This window comes from Crotalus tigris, unplaced genomic scaffold (genome assembly GCF_016545835.1).
Source record: "Crotalus tigris isolate CLP2741 ecotype Arizona unplaced genomic scaffold, ASM1654583v1 scf7180000018413.2111637, whole genome shotgun sequence".
Taxonomy (NCBI): domain Eukaryota; kingdom Metazoa; phylum Chordata; class Lepidosauria; order Squamata; family Viperidae; genus Crotalus; species Crotalus tigris.
In genome coordinates this window covers 1,583,922-1,605,489 of record NW_024096990.1, presented here as the reverse complement: position 1 = coordinate 1,605,489, position 21,568 = coordinate 1,583,922, and the positions used below count along the sequence as shown (strand labels likewise).

The 21,568-nt window shown below is 44.8% G+C and overlaps 2 protein-coding genes across 2 annotated transcripts; both read right to left on the bottom strand.

The window, feature by feature from the left end:
* Positions 1-3,785: 3,785 nt before the first annotated feature.
* Positions 3,786-11,105, bottom strand: LOC120312018. Its single transcript, XM_039352214.1, has 7 exons — positions 10,942-11,105; positions 9,684-10,052; positions 7,989-8,121; positions 6,493-6,543; positions 6,058-6,114; positions 4,958-4,996; positions 3,786-4,050 (listed from the first exon to the last, which is right to left on the bottom strand). Exons 1-7 carry the CDS (start codon positions 11,084-11,086, stop codon positions 4,047-4,049), a joined length of 798 nt encoding a protein of 265 aa, XP_039208148.1. The 5' UTR covers positions 11,087-11,105; the 3' UTR covers positions 3,786-4,046.
* A 1,634-nt stretch (positions 11,106-12,739) lies between these two features.
* On the bottom strand, positions 12,740-21,321 carry LOC120312022 (atrochrysone carboxylic acid synthase-like). The gene is made up of 5 exons (XM_039352222.1): positions 20,967-21,321; positions 18,167-18,293; positions 17,190-17,294; positions 15,770-15,874; positions 12,740-12,920 (listed from the first exon to the last, which is right to left on the bottom strand). Exons 1-5 carry the CDS (start codon positions 21,016-21,018, stop codon positions 12,917-12,919), a joined length of 393 nt encoding a protein of 130 aa, XP_039208156.1. The 5' UTR covers positions 21,019-21,321; the 3' UTR covers positions 12,740-12,916.
* Between the last annotated feature and the right edge of the window lie 247 nt (positions 21,322-21,568).

Genomic DNA, 21,568 nt, shown 5'->3' with positions numbered 1-21,568 from the left:
GTATCTCCAGATCTTTTCTGTCTTAAGGGCAGCATATTCCCTCCCCACTTGATCCCCCCCCACCTCCCCACCCCTCCAGGTCACAAGAAGAGGTAATAAAGCAGAGGTGTGAGCTAAGCTTTATCTGGGAGAGTCTCTGTTTGGAGGTGTCCAACCAGGAGCATTTGAACCCAGACCTCTGAGAAGCAGCATGAGGATGCGGCTGAGGATACGATGGCACCCCCAGAATCTAAATGTTGGGTCTGTTTTTAGGGAGATTGTGAATAGATTTACCTTTACATTTGGGTTTAGATTTAGATTCAGATTAGTAGATTCATTCATATGTAGTCAACTCAGTTGTCAATTCAGATTTAGATTTAGATTTAGAATCAGAAGTAGGTTTAGATTCAGAGGAAGATTCTGATTATTCTGATTCTGATTTGGATGCTGATTTATTTTAGATTCAGATTTCAGATATAGATTCCGATTTAAATCCAGATTTAGATAGGGATTCAGATGTGGATTCAGATCCAGATTTAAATTCAGGTTTAGTTTTAGGTTCACAGGTAGAGCTCAAATTCAGATTTAAATTCGGATTCGACTCAGAGGTAGATTTAGATCCAGACACAGATTTCATGGTCGCTTCAGATTCAAATTCAGTCTGTTAAACGGCTTAAAGGTGTCAATTTTTCCCTGGTAACTCCTCCCAGTCATGAAAAATCAATCCAATTTTGGAGGGCTCGTTAAGGAACAATGAAAAGTGAAACAAGCAACAAGCCGTATTAACAGGTAAACGTCCAAAGAAACAAGGGCAGAATACACATGTTTCCAGTGCACGTATTCGTTTGACCAATTTTCATTCCATTAATAAACAAATTAATGTTTGCTTATTTGCAGGATCATTCACAAGAAAGATATATTTCGGTTTGGAGAAGATGGCTAGATTATATTCAGAATAAATATGAGACTAAAAAGTATCATTTAGCTTATGAGTAAATTTCAGATTATTATTAATAGTTTAATATAGTTGAATTTATATTAGTTTTAGTATTATGGTTTAATTAATAATGACTTGTTTATATTATTATCTTTGTTTCTAATTTGTTAATACTTATTTTGGAAGGAGTTAAAGTACGTTATGGATTTGGTTATTTGTATAGTTGGGTAATGTTAGTTAGATTATGATTGTTTATTTGTAACCCTGTAATCAGCTCTGGGAAGTGGGGGAGGGGGGAGGGATGGGAAGGATTTGGGATATATATTGTATAAAACTTTTAATAAAAAAAAACACAATCACCCAACAATATTACATCATCAACAAATAAACATTTGTTCTTTGGGATGATGGCTCCCTGTTTTTTTGCAATGTGAAATAGTATCTGTTGAAACCAGGAAAGACTTATTTCTGCTGTCTGGCATTTGGGGGTTAATGTCCCAAATATGCACCATTCAAAATTTTTGGAGGTTGATACAGGTAATCCTCAATTTATGACAATTCATTTAGTGACCGTTTGAAGTTACAATGGCGCTGGAAAAAAAATGTGACCTGTATTTCTATCCCAGTGTGATGTCAAAAGCACATCTTCATCAGTCGATTAAAAGGAGCTAAAACACCGTTCAGATTGATTGGAACTGTATCTCCCTGGTTGGTGTAGTAGTTAAAGGTGAGGGGCTACTATCCGGGAGACCCTGAGTTCTAGTCCTGCCTTAGACATGAAGTCCTTTGGAAGATTTTGGAACACTGCCAGTCCTAAGGAAAAGGAAACTACTTCCCCCAAAAATAGCCAAGGAAATGGCAGGTGGGAAGCAGGAGTCAAGAGTCACCCAAAGGACGCCAACAGAAACAGCACATTTTCAATAACTTTCTGTAAAATTATGGCACAGGTAGTCCTTGATTTACGACCGTTCATTTTAATCAAGGAGAGAAGCAACCTAGAACTAAGGAGAATTTTCCTGACAGTGAGAACAATTAACCAGTGGAACAACCTGCCTCCAGAAGCTGTGAATGCTCCAACACTGGAAGTTTTTAAGAAGAGACTGGACAGCCATTTGTCCGAAATGGTGTAGGGTTTCCTGCCTGAGCAGGGGATTGGGCTATCCAGAGGTAGGCAACTTTGGCTCTTTTATGACTGGTGGACTTCAACTCCCAGAATTCCTGAGCCAGCCACGCTGAGGGGAAAGGGAGAGGTTTCCAAGCTGAGCCATGCTGGCTCAGGAATTCTGGGAGTTGAAGCCCATCAGTTATAAAAGAGCCAAGGTTGCCTACTCCTGGACTAGATCACCTCTAAGGTCCCTTCCAACTCTATTCTATTCTATTCTATTCTATTCTATTCTATTCTATTCTATTCTATTCTATTCTATTCTTCTACTTCATTCCATTATTCTATTCTATTCTATTCTATTCTATTCTATTCTATTCTATTCTATTCTATTCTATTCTATTCTTCTACATTCCATTATTCTATTCTATTCTATTCTATTCTATTCTATTCTATTCTATTCTATTCTTCTACTTCATTCTATTCTATTCTATTCTATTCTATTCTATTCTATTCTATTCTATTCTATTCTATTCTATTCTATTCTATTCTTCTACTTCATTCCATTATTCTATTCTATTCTATTCTATTCTATTCTATTCTATTCTTCTACTTCATTCTATTCTATTCTATTCTATTCTATTCTATTCTATTCTATTCTATTCTATTCTATTCTATTCTATTCTAATAGAAAGTCACTGAAAAAAGTGACTTAAAACCCTTTTTCATACTTGCAACCTCCCTGTGGTCATGTGATCAAAGTTGGGATGCTTGGCAACTGACATGTACTTAGGACAGTTGCAGCGTCCCGGGGTCACGTGATCCCCTTTGGCAACTTTCTGACAAACAAAGTCAATGGGGAAGCCACTTAACAACTGTGATGCTAACTTACCAACGGCAGTGTGTCACTTCACAACTGGGGCAAGAAAGGTTGTGAAATGGGGCAAAACTCACTTAACAACTTTTTTGCTTAGCAATGGAAATTTGGGGGTCAGCTGTGGTCATACGTGGAGGCGTATCCATAGAAGGAAATGGACCTCACTTGGATTGTTAAGCCGCTTAAGAGTTGCCTTTGGCGAGATGCACGACATTTTACTGCGTCCAGTTTCGGTCCCCACATGACAAAAAAGATGCCGAGCCTTTGGAAAAAGTGCAGAGAAGAGCAACTAAGATGATCCAAGGCCTGGAGACTAAAACATCTGAAGAACAGTTGCAGGAATTGGGTATGGCCAGAAGGACTGGGTGGGGGGGACATGATAGCAGCATTCCAATATTTGAGGGGCTGCCACAAAGTGGAGGGGGTCAGCTTATTTCCCAAAGCCCCTGAAGGCAGGACAAGAAACAATGGATGGACACTAATCAAGGAGAGAAGCAACCTGGAATTAAGGAGAAACTTCCTAACAGGGAGGACAATTTATTTATTTTATTTATTTATTTATGAGACTTATATACCGCTTTAAGTGCAAGCACTCTCTAAGCGGTGTACACCAGTAAGCAATGTATATATATTTTACATTGCCCCCAACAATCTGGGTCCTCCTTTAATCAATCGTTCCACAATTAATCAGTGGAACGGCTTGCCTCCAGAAATCATGGGTGCTCCATCACTGGAGATTTTAAAGAAGAGATTGGACAAGCCTGTGTCACAAATGGTATAGGGTCTCCTGCTGGAGCAGTTGGGCTGGACTAGAAGATTTCCCAAGTTCTCTTCCACCTCTATTCTAAATAAACTAACTCTCTGGAAAATAAAGTTGGGTCCAGTCCAAGTTTGGGCACTGAGGTCTTTTATTTCATCAGTACGGGTGATGGATTCCTTTGCTCCCGAGGACTCTGGAGGATTATGAGCAATGTTGACTTTTGGAGTCACCAGGAAGTCCCTCAATATTTGTGGTTAGCTCCCTGTAGATGGCGTCTCTCTTGGCTGTGGGGGGAGGGAGATGAGCAGGTGGTCTCTGGGGCTGGGGGCTGATGTTTAGACTAGGATGTCACCAGGATTCCAGGCTAGAGTAATCTTGATTTTCTTCTTCGTTATCTGGAAGACCAAACAGTTATCATTTATTTATTTAGTGTACGGACTAGCAATGTAAATGTACTGCAGGCCACTTTAGCTGACTGTGTTCAGCAGGTCAGCGGTTCAAATCTCACCAGCTCAAGGTTGACTCAGCCTTCCATCCTTCCGGGGTAGGTAAAATGAGGACCCAGATTGTTGGGGCAATGTAAATATATATATATACATTGCTTACTGGTGTACACCGCTTAGAGAGTGCTTGCACTTAAAGCGGTATATAAGTCTCATAAATAAATAAATAAATAAATAAATTAACATCTCAGCTACTGTGGATTGGTAGGACCCAATAAAATAGAAATGTCAGAAAAGAGCCACGTTCAAATGCAGGCAGTCCTTGCCTTACCACAGTTCACTTAGTGACCGTTCAAAGTTACAGGGGCACTGAAAAAAGTGACTTATGGCCGATTTTCACACTTACGACCGTCGCAGCCTCCCCCCTAGTCACGTGGTCAAAATTCGGATGCTTGGCAACTGGACTCATATTTAGGACGGTCGCCGTATCCCGGGGTCATTTGTGATCCCCTTTTGCGACCTGGGGGAAGCCAGATTCACTTAACAACCAGGTTACTAACTTATCAACTGCAGTGATTCACTTAACAGCCGGGGCGAGAAAGGTCACAAAATGGAGCAGAATTCACTGAACGAATGTCTCACTTAGCAACAGAAACTTTGGGCTCCACTGTGGTCGTAGGACCTGGACAGCCTAATTTCAAAACCAGACCAATTTTGGAATGTTTGCTAGGATAATCTGAAACTCCACCTGCAAGTAGGAGATGGAATCGTATGGATTCAGCAATGGAGCAGTGATGAATAGATGATGTATTGTGAGCACCTCAAAGTCATTATCTGATCTTCTACTCAAGGTACTTACAGAGGCCTGGTGTTGAGGGCACTCAGCTGACTCTCTGCCCTGTGTTGGAGGAAAAGGGGGGGTGGAATTAAGAGGTATATGTGACCAGGTTTAATTTACTGTTCTTCAGAAACATTATGCAAAGAACTAATTCTCTGGAAAAGGTCCTAATGTTGGGAAGTGTGGAAAGAAGGAAGAAGAGGACAACCAGCAATCAGGTGGATAGATTGTTAAGCAGTGATGAGCGGACTGCTGAAAGATTTGGAGAAACAGGATAGGATCATCATGGAGAACATCTATCTGCATGGTCTCTTAGAGTCTACATGACAAATGGCGCATCATCCATCCATCCATCCATCCATCCATCCACCCACCCATTCATCCACTCCTCCAACCATCCACTCACCCACCCCTTCCATCCATCCATCCATCCATCCATCCATCCATCCATCCACCCACCCACCCACCCACCCACCCATCCATCCATCCATCCATTGATCCATCCATCCATCCATCCACCCACCCACCCATTGATCCATCCATCCATCCACCCACCCACCCATTGATCCATCCATCCATATATTCACTCACTTACCCTCCCATCCACCCACTCAACCACACATCCATCCATCCATCCATCCATCCATCCATCCATCCACACATCTATCCATCCATTCACTCACTTACCCTCCCATCCACCCACTCAACTACATATCCATCCATCCATCCATCCATCCACTCATCCATTGACTCATCCATCCATCCGTCCATCCATCTGTCCATCCATCTGTCCATCCGTCCATCCGTCCATCCATCCATCTGTCCATCCATCCATCCATCCATTCACTCACTCACTTACCCTCCCATTCACCCACTCAACCACACATCCACCCATCCATCCATCCACCCACCCACCCAACCAACCAACCATGCATACATACATACACATACATATCCTTGGCTTAGCCAGTCACAAGTTGTTCAAGTATGATTAGGAACAGCACCATGGGCTACAGAACCTCAAGGTCCAGTTGGAGTTTTCAGAGGAGCTAAGCCTCTACTCCAGTTATGGTCATTAAGAGCTTGAAATGGAAACCTCTTTTACTTCTCCTTGTACTTACCCAGGTTGAATGTTTGGAACACTTAATCTCTGTTGGCTTCCAATCTGGCTCTCTATCCTATGAACGGGGTGAGAGAAAGACGGTTTTTCAGAGTTATGCACTCAAAAGAAACCCCTCCCATCACACCAGGAAGCCCACCCCCTCTTCTGGGTCTCATCCTTTTCCAAGGATCTCAACAGCCCTGAAAAAAAGGGACTCGGGATTGTTTTTCACCCTTACGACTGTCGCAACAACCCCAGGGTCACGTGATCAAAATTCAGACGATTGGCACCTGACCCATATTTATGCCGGTTGCAATACCCTGGGGTTATGTGGTCGTCTTTTGTGACCCTTCTGACAAGCAAAGTCAATGGGGAAGGCAGATTTATTTCCCTTCGCCCTCCAAAATGCAGTCCTGGAATGCTTACGTGCCGTACATTCAGATCTGGAACTTACTTGACTTGGGAAATCTGCTCACTTCCCATCACTTCTGTAGCACGTGCAGGCCTTAAAATAGGAGGAAAACACACACATACACACACAGAGACATGCATGGACGTCCAAACACCAACATACACAGAATGAAAAATTCAATTTCTATCCCACCTTTATTGTTTCTACAAATAACACAAGGTGGAAAACCTATCTGATACTTGCTCCTCCTCCTATTTATCCCACAACAATGACCCTGTGAGCTGGGTTGGGCTGAGAAAGAGAGTGATTGGCCCAAGGACACCCAATTGGCTTTCGTGGCTAAGGCGGGACTAGAACTGACTATCTCCTGGTGATTGGCCCAAAGTCACCCAATTGGCTTTCGTGGCTAAGGCGGGACTAAGGCAGGTCTAGAACTCACCATCTCCAGGTGATTGGCCTAAGGACACCCATCTGGTTTTCATGCCTAAGGCGAGACTAGAACTCACCATCTCCTGGTGATTGGTCCAAGGACACCCAATTGGCTTTTGTGGCTAAGGCGGGACTAAGGCAAGTCTAGAACTCACCATCTCCAGGTGATTGGCCTAAGGACACGCAGCTGGTTTCATGCCTAAGGCGAGACTAGAACTCACCATCTCCTGGTGATTGGTCCAAGGACACCCAATTGGCCCAAAGTCACCCAATTGGTTTTCATGGCTGAGCCAGCACTAGAACTCACCATTTGCTGTTTCTAGCTGGTGCCTTAACTACTAGGCTAAACCAGTTCTCTATAGTTTTGTACCTCTACAATTAATATAATTCTTTTGGCCACTATTCCTCATTCAGGCTTGATGCAATTACAATTCTTGATAACTAACTAAGAAACAATTGTGTGGGTCACTTATATGCAAAACCCTAATCCTAACCCTAACTCTTAGAGGTCATCAAGTCCAACCCCCTGCTCAGGCAGGTAACCCTATACCATTTCGGACAAATGGCTGTCCAGTTTCTTCTTAAAAACTTCCAGTGTTGGAACACCCACAACTTCTGGAGGCAGGTTGTTCCACTGGTTAATTGTTCTAGCTGTTAGGAAGTTTCTCCTTAGTTCTAGGTTGCTTCTCTCCTTGATTAGGTTCCATCCTGCCTTTAGGCGCTTTGGAGAATAGGCTGAACCCCCTCTTCTTTGTAGCCACCTCTCAAATATTGGGGCACTGCTATCATGTCACCCCTGGTCCTTCTTTTCACTAGACACACCCAATTCCTGCAACCATTCTACATTTATTTTAGTCTCCAGGCCTTTAATCATCTTAGTTATCATCTTCCAATTAACTTGGAGGGCAAAGATTTACTTCTTTTTCCCGGGCTTTGCTTATATTCTCCTCCCCTTTCACTGTCACCTGATTTAACTCTAAAAATACCAGACAGTTCTGCATATATTTGGCAAAGCAAGAATATTCAATATTAGCAGTGTTGACAGTTACACTGGGTCTCCTTCCTTAATTTTTTTTTTTAAAAAAAAATGAGAAATAACGAAACGTTACCTTTTAACACGGCCCACGGTCCGGTAAAGCACCAGCGACAGAATGAAGGCAAAGCCAGTGCCACTGGAAACTATGATCCCTAAGATGGCTAATGGAGACAACGTTGTTCGCTCCACGGCGTAGTAACTTCTGTCTGGCAAGAGAGAGAAAAGTCATGAAGAAAGGGAGCATTAGATCTTAAAGTGGCATTTGTCAACCTTGCCAACTTTAAGAACTGTTGAAGGTCACACCTCTTAATAGCTGCCAAGGTTGAGAAACAACAAAGACATTGCATAATACTCTAGGTCCATGCTGGCTGGGGAATTCTGGGAGACGAAGTCCACCCATCTTGAAGTGGCCAAGGTTGAGAAACAATGCTGCCTCTGGAATTTTGGGAGTTGAAGTCCACCATTTTGAAGTGGCCAAGGCTGAGAAACAATGCTGGTCAGGGAATTCTGGGAGTTGAAGTCCACCATCTTGAAGTAGCCAAGGCTAAGAAACAATGCTGGCTCTGGAATTCTGGGAGTTGAAGTCCACCCATCTTGAAGTGGCCAAGGTTGAGAAACAATGCTGATCAGGGAATTCTGGGAGTTGAAGTCCACCATCTTGAAGTGGCCAAGGTTGAGAAACAACAAACTGGTTCTCCACTTGGCATTGCATAATACTCTAGGTCCATGCTGGCCAGGGAATTCTGGTAGTCGAAGTCCACACCCGCCAAGCTTGAGAAATGCTGCCTACAGCAGAGGTGGGGAACTATGGCCCCTTAATGACTTGTGGACTTCAACTCAAAGTCACGTGGTTCTCTTTTTGCGACTTTCCGACAAGCAAAATCACAGTTAACCACCGTGCTATGAACTTAACAAATGCAGTGATTCACTTAACAACTGTGATGACCCAGGGCCCCGAACGGAGGCAAAGCAATTAGCTGGTCAGAATAATTGTCTTTGTAAGCACTGCCAACGTTCACCCAATAGCCTCCACCTATGCTGGCACAAGTTCAAGAAAACAGTCAACGGAGTTAAACAGTTCTTTAAAGTAAAACAGATAACAAAGTATGATCTTTTCAACGCCCAGCTTGCCTGTAACCTGCAAACTGCAAAACTGAGGACAGCAAGGAGAATTCAGCAGGAAACAAACTTGATCCAAAATACGAAGAGTCCAGGTACAAGAGCTCACATCACAAGAGTTCACGTTTGTTCCCGGCAAACGCCCCACCCCACAGCATCTCCTTAAATACCTACTCCCCAGGTGTGCCTTGTGGAGTAGGGCGGGACACCCTCCTCCCGAGCAAGTGAGCCTGCCTCCGTTGTTCCCTCCTCCTCTCTGCTCTCCTTGCTCTGGGATCTGGTGGGGAGGGGCCTTGCTCCTCGCCTGACCTCTGCCTTCCCTGTTCCAAACTTGAAGGGCCCTGGCCTGCTTCAGCCTGCTCCTCCCCACAGTCCTCCGAAGCCACAGACACCCCTTTCTGGGCTTCAACAGGGAACTCCATGTCGTCCTCAGAGTCAGGCTCGGACAGAGGCATGACAACAACTGAGGCAAGCAAATGGGGCAAAGCTCACTTATCAAATGTCTCACGTAACAACAGAAATTTTGGGATCAATGGCGGTCGTAAGTTGACGACTACCTGTATTTGAAGGAATGCATGGTGAGATAATAATTGCACAAATTACATTTCAGCGCCATAGACGAAGGACCCCTGAGCGGAGTAGCAATTACCTCTGACTATTAAGGGCGTGGTTCCCACTTCAGATTGGTTAGCACTACGCTTGTAAACAGCATAGAAGTCAGAGTCGGTGATTATAACGTCTCTGATGAGTAGAGTACAATCGGGCCTGACACGCTCTCGTTGCCGGGTAGCGGGGCCGTAGACCACTGAATTTTTCTTGGGATCGTAAGCTAAGATCTCCAAAAAGTTATCGGTCTCCCCTCGATACCAGTGGCAGGCCAGGAGGTTGCTCCTCACTCCAGCTGGAATTAATGCCACCTCCCATCCAATGTCGGGGTCATCGGGATCAACCCTCACGTCAATGGTGATATTTTCAGCTGCTGCAGCCAACCGGATGCCAAGAGGTTTCAGGAGGTGATCTGGAGAGGCAGGAAGGAGCAAAACACCAAAAAAAGGGACTAAATTGGTAGACCAGAGAAATGCTGTGGGCACAGTACACTACAGCTTCAGTGTTTTGTATTTCCGCTGTGTGTTCTGCCCAGTGGTGGGATTCAAATATGTAAACAACTGGTTCTCTGTGTGGATGCCACTTCTGGAGGTCCATTCTGGGCTTGGGCAACAAAAAATTAACTACCAGTTCTGCCGAACTGGTGCGAAGTGGCTGAATCCTACCACAGAAAAGAAGGAAGGAAGGAAGGAAGGAAGGAAGGAAGGAAGGAAGGAAGGAAGGAAGGAAGGAAGGAAGGAAGGAAGGAAGGAAGGGAGTGGTGGGATTCAAATATGTTAACAACCGGTTCTCTGTGTGGATCAGGGCTCTCCCAATTTGGCAACTTTAGGACTTGTGGACTTCAACTCCCAGAATTCCTATGGCTTGCTGAGAAATTCTGGGAGTTGAAGTCCATAAATCTCACGTTGCCAACTGACTCACCTTCCCTGCTTCACCTTCCATCTCAGCATTAAAAACGCATAGAAGTCACCCAGTGTTTCTTTTCAGAATGAGACGGGGGCACATACATTCAATAAAGGAATACAAGAATACCTCTCAGTGAACCTCATTCCAGCCCCAATAATGCCAACTGTCCATTCTGCAGTTCCAGAAAAAGAAGCTTCTGGGATACGATTATACCAAGAGTATAGAAGACTTTACTGAAAAATTCACATCGGCACAGAAGAAAGTAAAACCAGCTCTCATTTTGCTGATCGAAAACTTGCTTAGTTAAACGATAGACTCCTTCACCTCCACCCTCCGGGTGTTCACATTATCCAATAGTAGTATTTCCTTACATGTGAATAGTACTAGTTTCTTACATGTGAAAAGTAGCATAAGCCAGTAGCAGCAATTCGTAGAAAGAGTCCTCAGGGCTAGGGAGCAGGTGGCTGTTGTTCCTGCCATTCTTGTTGATGGGCATCCTAAACAAATATCTTTGTGCCCATCTGGATGGTCGTGTTCCATGTTCCTCCCCCACGCCAGAGTTTCCTCCCACTAAGACTGGGAGGGCTTCAGTGCCAGATCCACTGCCCTGAGCCATTGTGAACTCACAGCCAAAGGTCACAAAACAAAAGCTGAGTTGGAGACCCTGGTGGGATGGGTCATCAGGAGTCATCCAAGGAACCCTTGTTCGAAAATGATATTTCTGCCCAAGGGAGGGAAGGCATAGAGTAGTTCCCTGGGCCAGGGACTGCGGAGCGCATCTGTCCCTTCCGCTGACAGAGACGGGAACCTGGAAAGGAATCTGGGAGTTGGGAGTTGGTTGGGGAGGCAAAAAGGTCTAAGGTTGGGGAACCAAACCTGTCCACGATCTCTCTGAACGCTTTCGGGTCCAGTTGCCACTCGGCACGGTCCACAGTGGCTCTGCTCAGTGAGTCCGCCTGTTGATTGGTCACTCTGGATATGTGCTCCGCCCTGATGGAAGCAAGATTCAATTCTGCCCAAGACCCCAGCAACTGGGCCTCCTGCATGAGAGGCCTGGACCTTGTTCCCCCCTGTCTGTTGCATGGGCCTTGGCTGCAGTGTTGTCGGTAAGAACCAGGACATGCCGATCCTGTACTATGCTGCTGAATTTCTTTAGGGCCGTATGTATGGCTCTGAGTTCCAGCCAGTTTATATTGTTTTTTAGATCCTTTTTGGACCACTGACTTTGAGCCCAGTGTGACTGGAGGTGTGCCCCCCACCCAAATAGGCTGGCGTTGTGGTGAGGGTGATCCTGTCTGGTTCTTTGAATTCTGTTCCCCGTGACAGCGCCGGGGAGTCCCACCAACGAAGGGAGTTCAACGCCGACCGCGGAACTCGGACCTTCTGGTGGGATGTGCTGGTGTGTCTAGGCGTGTGAAGGGATGTTGGTGAAGGAATTAGGAACTCTACTGTTCCTACTAAAAGACCCCTCCCTTTCCTTCTGCCCACTCTCCCCAAAGTCACTGACAGCTGGTCTTAGACGTTCGATGCTAAGGAGAACATAGCAGAAAGCTGGAGGATCTGAAGTTCTCAGGATCTTCTCAGCTGCTCCTTGCTAAGTCACTTGAATAAATTTAGGAGAGCAAGGCTTGTGATATGCGGGAAACCAGTTTCAAAAGTCAACGTGGACAGCCTTGGATAGATCTTTCCCCCTTTTCCAAAAGTTTGGCACTTTATCAACCAATATACTTCAGAATGTTCTTCTGGGCTCATAAGAATGATCCACGTTCCTCAGAATGTCTTCATGGGCTCTGGATTCTTAGTATAGCTGAAAAAGAACATTATTGGGCGTAATCTAACTGCCTTGGGCCATCCATTTTGGCACAAAGATCCAGGTTAAGCCTAGAAAGATCAGGGGTATCCAACTTCGATCATTTTAAGACTTGTGGATTTCAACTCCCAGAATTGGCTGGCTGGGGAATTCTGGGAATTGAAGTCCACAAGTCTTCAATGGCCAAAGTTGGACAATTCTGGATTAGATGTTTCCACGTATAGAAAAACACACATTTCCAGTGTGAATTTCCTGTGTCTGCGTAATTTTCAGAGAAATCCTGAACCCTGGGTATTCAAAGCAGCTGTCAAAAACGAACAATCTCAGGGGTAGACAATGCAAAGGTTTAATTTCTTCAGTCCATAGAGTGTTGATGTGGTGTTCCCTCCCCAGATCCTAGTGGGATCAGGAGAGCTGTGAGAATCTGCTGTCAGTTTGGCCACAGGAAGGGATAGATAAAGATTTGCAAGTCGAAAGAGGTGTTTTTTTTTTTCCTTATTGACCAAAAGGGATCCATTTTTGTTCTTGAAGGCTGAAGGTCTGGATGCGATCTCTTCTTTTTACCTGAAAGAGACCCAACAGCCAGAAATGAAATTTACGGAGACCTTGACTTGCCACCAACATTTGAGCCCAACATTTCTGCTGCTAAGGGAAGACAGTTGAACTGTGCCCCATTTTATGACCTTCCTTGCCACCGTTGTTAAGTGAATCCCCCCAGTTGTTAAAAGTTAATAACGCAGTTGTTAAGCGAAGCTGGGTTCCCCCTTAACTTTGCTTATAAGAAGGTCGCAAAGCGAGATCACGTCACGCCGGGACACTGCAGCCATCATAAATATGAGTCAATTGCCAAGCCTCTGAATTTTGATCATGTGACCATAGAGATGCTGCAACGGTCATAAGTGTGAAAACCAGTCCCAAGTCCCTTTTTCAGCGCTGTTGTAACTTCAAACGGTCACTAAACGAAATGTTGTAAGTCAAGGACCACCTGTGTCTATGTTTTGCCATTATTTGTCTCTCAGGAAAGCAACGTCTCTTCACCCTGAGGTAAATTCCTGCCGTGCAATTTCCTTAACTAATACTGGTAGTCCTCCCCTTACGACCATTTGTTTAGCAACAATTCAAAGTTACGACCGTGCTGGGAAAAAAAGGGACCTACTAGTGGTTCTTGCATTTACGACTGTCGCCGTTCCTCAGTTCAGGCGAACTGTGATACAGGCATTTGGCAATGTTGTGCATTTACAACGGTGGCAATGTCTTGCGGTGATTGTGATTGTTGTTGACAACCTTCGGAGCTGGCTTCCAACAAGCAAAGTGACTGGGGAAGCCAGCAGGGAAAGTCACAAGTCACGATGTTGTGATGTCTCGCTTAACAACTGCAATAAAAAAAAGTCATTACAATCGGGAGCGGACCTAGGATGCTGTACACAGTGGCCGCACGGCTTAACGACAGATGTTCTAGTCCTTTCTGTGGTTGTAAGTCAAGAACTACCCTGTAATCTCATAGCCCATTAAATTGGATTATTCCATCATGTTTTCTAGGTTTGCTTCAAGAATGGTGTTTTTCTCCCTCTGCTGGTAGAAGCAAAGGGGTCCAACTCACCGTCTTACACAAATGTCTCCATTCCCAACTGGCTGTCGGAAAGAGACTGGCTGGACCAGGGGGAGGAGTCAAGCAAGGAATTAGTCTGGAATCTTTATGTAGGCACAAACAGCCAAAGCCCAACTTCCCCCTGAATGCCCTTTGAACCTTATCTAGTCTGGCCCAGGTGCAAAACTGCCAGACCGGGAAGATTCTTGTGGCATAGGCAGGAGTAATAAAATAGCTAACTGAACTCTTCACATGTGGATCTATAACAGAATAACAGAGTTGGAAGGGACCTTGGAGGTCATCTAATCCAACCCTCTGCTCAGGCAGGAAACTCTATACCAGGGGTAGGCAACCTTGGCTCTTTTATGACTCGTGGACTTCAACTCCCAGAATTCCTGAGCCAGCCGTGTTGAGGGAAAAGGGAGAGGTTGCCATGCTGAGCCATGCTGGCTCAGGAATTCTGGGAGTTGAAGTCCACGAGTTATAAAAGAGCCAAGGTTGCCTACCCCTGGTCTATACCATTCCAGACAAATGGTTGTGCAATCTCTTGTTAAAAACTTCCAGTGTTGAAGCACCCACAGAGGCAAGCCATTGATTAATTGTTCTAACTGTCAGGAAGTTTCTCCTTAGTTCTAGGTTGCTTCTCTCCTTGATTAGTTTCCATCCGTTGTTTCTTGACCTGCCTTCAGGCACTTTGGAGAATAGCTTGACTCCCTCTTCTTTGGGGCAGCCCCTGAGATATTGGAACGCTGCAATCATGTCCCCCCTCGTCCTTCTCTTCCTTAAACTAGACATACCCAATTCCAGCAGCCGTTCCTTGTATGCTTTAGCCTCCAGTCCCCTGATCATCTTTGTTGCTCTTCTCTGCACTCTTTCTAGAGTCTCAACATCTTTTTTACATCGTGGTGACCAAAACTGGATGCACTATTGCGAGTGGTTGTTCACACCTGACAGGTGTGCTGGGTCACACATGGTTCCCCCCCCCCTACAGTCCCTGCTCTCTGCCCTTACTACAGTCTACCAAGGCACTAAAATGGCTAAGCAAGTTTAAAATTCCTCTCACTTGGTACGAGAGGTGAATTGTTTAGCAATGGCTTTGTTAACCAGGTTGTATTAAGGAGCCCTGGTGGCCCAGTGGTTAGGACGCAGCATTGCAGGCTAATTCTGCCGACTGCCAGCAGTTTGATTCTCACCGATTTAAGGTCGACTCAGCTTTCCATCCTTCTGAGGTGGATAAAATGAGGACCCAGATTGTTGGGGGCAAGATGCTGACTCTGTAAACTGCTTAGAGAGGGCTGTAAAGCTTTTTGAAGCGTTATATACAGTAAGTCTAAATGCTATTGCTATTTCTTTCTTTCCTCTTTCTTTCTTTCCTTTTTTCTTTCTTAGCTTTCCTTCATTCCTTCCTTCCTTCCTTCCTTTCCTTTCTTTTCTTTCTTAGCTTTCCTTTCCCATCCTTCCTTCCTTCCTTCCTTCCTTCCTTTTCTACTTTCCCACTTTCTTATTTTCTTTCTTTCTTTCTTGGTGGCATATTGTTTAGAATGCAATATTGCAGGCTAATTCTGCTGACTATGCGCAGTTCAATTCTCACTGGCTCAAGGTTGACACAGCCTTCCATCCTTCCAAGGTCAGTAAAATGAGGACCCAGATTGTTGGGGGGTCCATGTGCTGACTCTGTAAAACACTTAGAGAGCGCTGTAAAGCATTATGAAGTGGTATATAAGTCTAAGTGCTATTGCTGTTGCACGAACATGCACGGTGTTTTCCAAACTGTGAGAATTTACAGACCAGTTTTCAGACTTCCTTTCGTGGGTCTGTAACTTACCGTCCTCTCCTGGGGGCAGTTCTTGCGCCACCTCTGCCTGCAACTTTCTTCCCTCGCTGTGCGGTACCTCCACGTCCTGCCTTACGCTTGGGGGCCGTTGTTTTCCTAAAGACACACATGCAAAATAAGCAGGGTTCCGAACACAACGTTGTCAGCAGAGATGTTGCAGTGAAGTTGTCTTTAGTTTTAAACTCAACCTACATACAGGTAGTCTTTGACCTATGATTACAATTGAGCCCAAAATTTCGGTTGCTAAGAGAGACGGTTGCTAAATGAGTTTTCTGCTCTTCCTTGCTGCAGATGTCACTCTGTCAGCATCCAGCTTGAGTATCCAAATAAAAATCCAGAATCATTTCATTTCTGAAAAGCTTACTGTTTATTGAATACACAGCATGGTCATTGCAAGGTAAAACTAACTCTAAAGTCCCAAGGCATCAGACCTTAGCATATAACAATGACTTTCCCAGCCAACCCCCCCCCCCAGATGCCCACATAGCTCATGTAAACAAGTTCTCTTTGTTATGGGGACTGTCTGCTATCTTCTTCGCACCTGCTAGAATGTCCTTGAAAGCTTTCCATACTGCAGACTCTCTGCAGATTTCTGTAGAACTGGAAAAGTTTCATTTCTCTAACTGACCCCTTTGAAAGCAATACCTCCCCCCTCCTTTAGTCTAACGGCAAGATGAAAACAGAGGCACCCAGCTGCCCAATTTTCACTTTTAACAGAATTATTGCAGTTGTTGATGTCAATGCTGCTAACATCGGATGTTCTTGCTTTGACAACATAAGGAGATGTAGCCTTTTTCTTTCCAATGCTTTACTCTTAGAATTAGATGATACAGGGGGAGGAGGAGGATTGTGATGGGAGTTAGTTAGACATAACAATTCAGAGATTTTTGAAATAAGAGATGATAAAGAAATGGTGGGTTGGAGAATGGGAGGGAAAGCCTGCATTTCAAACTAACTGGAGAATGTGATTTATGACTGTAAATTAAGAGAGGGAATTGTGCTTTGATACTATGTGTTTAGGGGAGGGGAATTCAGATTTCGGCTTTGACCATGTATGTGCCAAAGCTATGCTACTCGAATAAAGATTCTTTAAGATAAACAATGCCTTGAAGTACTTTGAAGAGTTTCATTTGTTGGAACCATGACAGTTAAGTTAGGAGCACGGTTGTTAAGTGAATCTGGCTTCCCCATTGACTTGACTCGCCAGAAGGTCACAAAAGGGGATCACATGACCCCGGGACACTGCAAACGTCACAAATATGAACCAGTTGGGGGCTCCTTTTATGCCTGCATCAAGGAGCTGGAGCTAATGAGAGGAGTTCACCCCTCCAGGCAGCAGCACTCAAGTCTCCAATGCCATTTGGTGTAAACAAGAGCATTCGAGGACCATTTAATGGGATGGCAAACTTACTTTGCTGCTTGTGTTGGTGCTGGTACTGGGGCTGGTGCCGGGGCTGCAGCTGGAGCTGATGCTACAGCCATCACGCTGGTGGCTGGGACAGGTTGAGAAATACTACTAAAGAATCAGAAAAACAAATGTTGTGAGAATTCCTTTGTTACTCCACAAGTTGTGTCTTGCTTTCCTGTGCTTGCATCTGAGGCAGAGGTGAGGAATGATGGGAATGGGACAACATGCCACTGTCAACTTGCTATGGCCAACTGGCCACAGCAACTCATCACAGTTGCTGTGATAAATTGCCATGGCCAGCTTGCTGCAGGACAATTTAACAATTCTACTTAATTATTTAACTTTTGCCATTCACATTTCATTCTATCCCTCCTTTTGCATCCTTTCTTTAATGATTCTATTCCACCATTTCTTTGATATTAGTGTAACTCTTGTCCCAAAGCAAATTGGTTGTGCCAAGTTGGCCATGGCAAATTGGCTGTATTGAGTTGGTCATGTTGAGTTGGCTGTGTTGAACTGGCTGTGGCAAGTCAGCTGTGATGAGTTGGCCATGGCGAATTGGCTGTGTTGAGTTGGCCATGGCGAACTGGCTGTGTTGAATTGGCTGTGACAAGTCAACTGTGGTGAGTTGGCCATGGCAAGCTGGTCATGTTGAGTTGGCCATGGCGAATTGGCTGTGTTGAGTTGGCCATGGTGAACTGGCTGTGTTGAATTGGCTGTGACGAGTCAACTGTGGTGAGTTGGCCATGGCAAGCTGGTCATGTTGAGTTGGCCATGGCGAATTGGCTGTGTTGAGTTGGCCATGGAGAGTTGGCTGCAGTGAGTTGGCCGTGCTGAGATGGCCGCAGTGAATTGTCATAGACCCGAGATCAATGACTCCTTCATGCCTTGTGGACTTCAACTCCCAGAATTCCCAAGCCAGCATGGTGCGTAGATGTTTCAAACACCAATTTTGAAAAAAAATAGAGTCTAAATATTACCTTCGAGAAGAACTGATCATCCGATAAGCAGTCAGGACTACAAACATTGAGACCACGAAAAATGAAGACACTGCAATTCCTATGATGCCTCCTGCAGAAAGCTGTTTTGCTTTCCCGGTAGTTCGTCCTTGAACAGAAGAGAAAATGTGTATCTCGGGGTTGAACCCTGGAATTTTTGGTGCTCTCTGAGCTTGGTGGTTTTCCTGCAGATGTTTCATTACCCAACTAGGTAACATTTTCAGTGCTAGAAGGGTCTGGGGTTTGATCTATGTTTATATGCAATAGCCTGCCCTACCAGCATTGGTCAGGCTGTGTGTGTTTTTTCTTGGTAGTTCCTTGATTAGGACATTATTATCTGTTTGCTTGTCTGTCTGTCTGTTTGTTTATTTGTCTGGTATCAATCCCTGCTTATCTGGGTGTTAGTGTTGAAGCGAATGTGTTCTTTTTCTTCTTCTTAGCTTTTTTATTGTCTCCTTTGAATGATGTGTAAATGTAGTTTATCTCTATGTGTCAGTTGATGGTTTCCAGGAATTCCTTAGCATTTTTGGATTTAGCTTAATCTAGTATGGTCATAGTTTCCCTGTTAAAACCATGATTGAGTCTGTCTGTCCTTAAGGAGATTAAGGAAACGGAGTCAGTCCTTTTTTGAAACAACAAACAAATGAATACAAAAGTCAACAACAACAACAAAAAATAGACAATAAAGTAACACATCCAGCAAAGGGTAAAAGAAATATAACTTTTTTTTTCAAATATAAACTTTAAGGAAAAAGTAGTGCATTCAAATACATCAATTACATACTTATATGATTTACTACGAACAAATCAATAGTCCAGTGGTTCTCAACCTGTGGGTCGGGACCCAATTTGGGGTCGAACGACCATTTCACGGGGGTCGCCAAACCACGCAGTCCGCCATTTTCTTTTCCCCTTTTCCTTAGCTGTGCTACTCCCTTTTATTCTATTGGCTTTTGAAAGCCAATAGAATAGACTCTCTTGAATAGAATTGTCCAGGCTGTCTCTGCCCTGCTGAGCCGACCAAAAGTCCCATTCTGCAAACGGTGCTGCAGTTGAGTAGTCCTCGACTTACGACCGGTTGAGTAGTCCTCGACTTATGACCGGTTGGGGGTTGCGGCATTAAAAAAGTTGAGAACCACTGCAATAGTCCTAAATTTACCCAGGAAGAAAAATTATACTCTTTTAATCAAGTAAAATGATAAGCATAGGAATTTTAATTTTATACAATTTTATCAGTTCTGTGAATTAAGATTAGCCATGAAATTTTTAGCTTCTAATTAGGCCCTCTCAAGAATGGAAATCTTGACGAAGGTGTGGAATATGAAGATGGCAGAATTTGCAGAAATGGCAAAAATGACTTATTTTAATTTATATAAAGACAAAAGAATACGTAATGTTATAAAAAAAAATTGGAATCTTTTTAGGGAGGTTTTGCTAAAATTGGACCAAAATGAATTGGCAATTTCTAGATTTGATGATTTGAATAGGGGAAGAAGGGATCTTATATAATGTAATTATAAAAGGGGAGAAATGATGAACATTTGTGTTATAAAGAAGATTAGAAGTCACGTCTTTACTTTTCTTTTCTCTTCTTTCTATATCTGTAACGTTTCTGGCCCTTTTCTTGGTCGTTTTCTTTTTTCTATTTTCTCATTCTGTACTCTTTCTTTTTTAATTTTTTAATTATAAAAAAGACTTTCCATAAAGCACAAACGCACATATATGAATTTAATCTGGGCATGTGCCGATGCACTTCCTTCCTTCCTTCCTTCCTTCCTTCCTTCCTTCCTTCCTTCCTTCCTTCCCTCCCTCCTTCCCTCCCTCCCTCCCTCCCTCCCTCTCAACCTAGTCTCCTGGTGATTGGCCCAAAGTCACCCAGCTGGCTTTCATGGCTAAGGTGGGACTAGAACTCACTGTCTCCCGGTGATTGGCCCAAAGTCACCCAGCTGGCTTTCATGGCTAAGGCGGAACTAGAACTCACTGTCTCCCGGTGATTGGCCCAAAGTCACCCAGCTGGCTTTCATGGCTAAGGCGGAACTAGAACTCACCGTCTCCCGGTGATTGGCCCAAAGTCACCCAGCTGGCTTTCATGGCTAAGGTGGGACTAGAACTCACCGTCTCCCGGTGATTGGCCCAAAGTCACCCAGCTGGCTTTCATGGCTAAGGCGGAACTAGAACTCACCGTCTCCCGGTGATTGGCCCAAAGTCACCCAGCTGGCTTTCATGGCTAAGGTGGGACTAGAACTCACCGTCTCCCGGTGATTGGCCCAAAGTCACCCAGCTGGCTTTCATGGCTAAGGCGGAACTAGAACTCACTGTCTCCCGGTGATTGGCCCAAAGTCACCCAGCTGGCTTTCATGGCTAAGGAGGAACTAGAACTCACCATCTCCTGGTGATTGGCCCAAAAATCCCCCAGTCAGTTTTCATGCCTGAGGCTATTGCTAGACCAGCACTTCATTGAATTCTTGTTGTGGAAAAACCAGAAGGCAAGTGAATTAAAGTGGCTTAGGCTGGATAGAATCATCATGAGTGGACAAGAGGCATCTGGGAGGGATCTAAAAAGTTGGCATCCTGACTGGACAAAGCTCCCCCCCCTCTCCCCAGCTTCACATGGGCAAAGCTGGTAAAAACACGTGGTGAGGTGCATCTGAAAAACAGGTGATTGGCACAGTCCAGGATGCCAGCTGGACTTTTTTTTGACACTCCCAACAGACAACCCTGCAATCAAACAGATCTATGTCCTGCCAGGCCTTATCCTACAGATTTTTTTTTTAAAGCTTACCCTGAATATTCAAATACACTTTCCCCACTTTCTTCTCTTTGTCCTCCTCCATCACTCCTTTGTAAAAGCCCGCATCCTCAGCGGTCAGATTTTTGATATGCAGGGAACAATCCGAGTTAAGAAATTCTCGTCCTGTGGAGCCATCTTTGAAGGTCAGCTTAGACAGAGGGGGTGGGCTATAGGTCACGATCGGCTTAGCGTGGTCATCGCCCCCTCTAAACCAGCTGCAGGTGCTGAGGGTGTTGGTGTCTCCTCTTGGGATGAAGGTGATATGCCCTCCTATCTTGGGAGTCTCGGGGTCCAGTGCAATATTAATAGAAATTATAGGGAACTCGGAAGAGGTGCGAGAGGGAAGAGAGGGAGGGGGAGGGGGAGGAAGGGTAGAGGGACGGGGACGAGGGGTAGAAGGACGGGGGGTAGAGGGACGGGGACGAGGACGAGGGGTAGAAGGACGGGGACGAGGGGTAGAAGGACGGGGACGAGGGGTAGAAGGACGGGGGGTAGAGGGACGGGGACGAGGACGAGGGGTAGAGGGACGGGGACGAGGGGTAGAAGGACGGGGGGTAGAGGGACGGGGACGAGGTCGAGGAGTAGAGGGACGG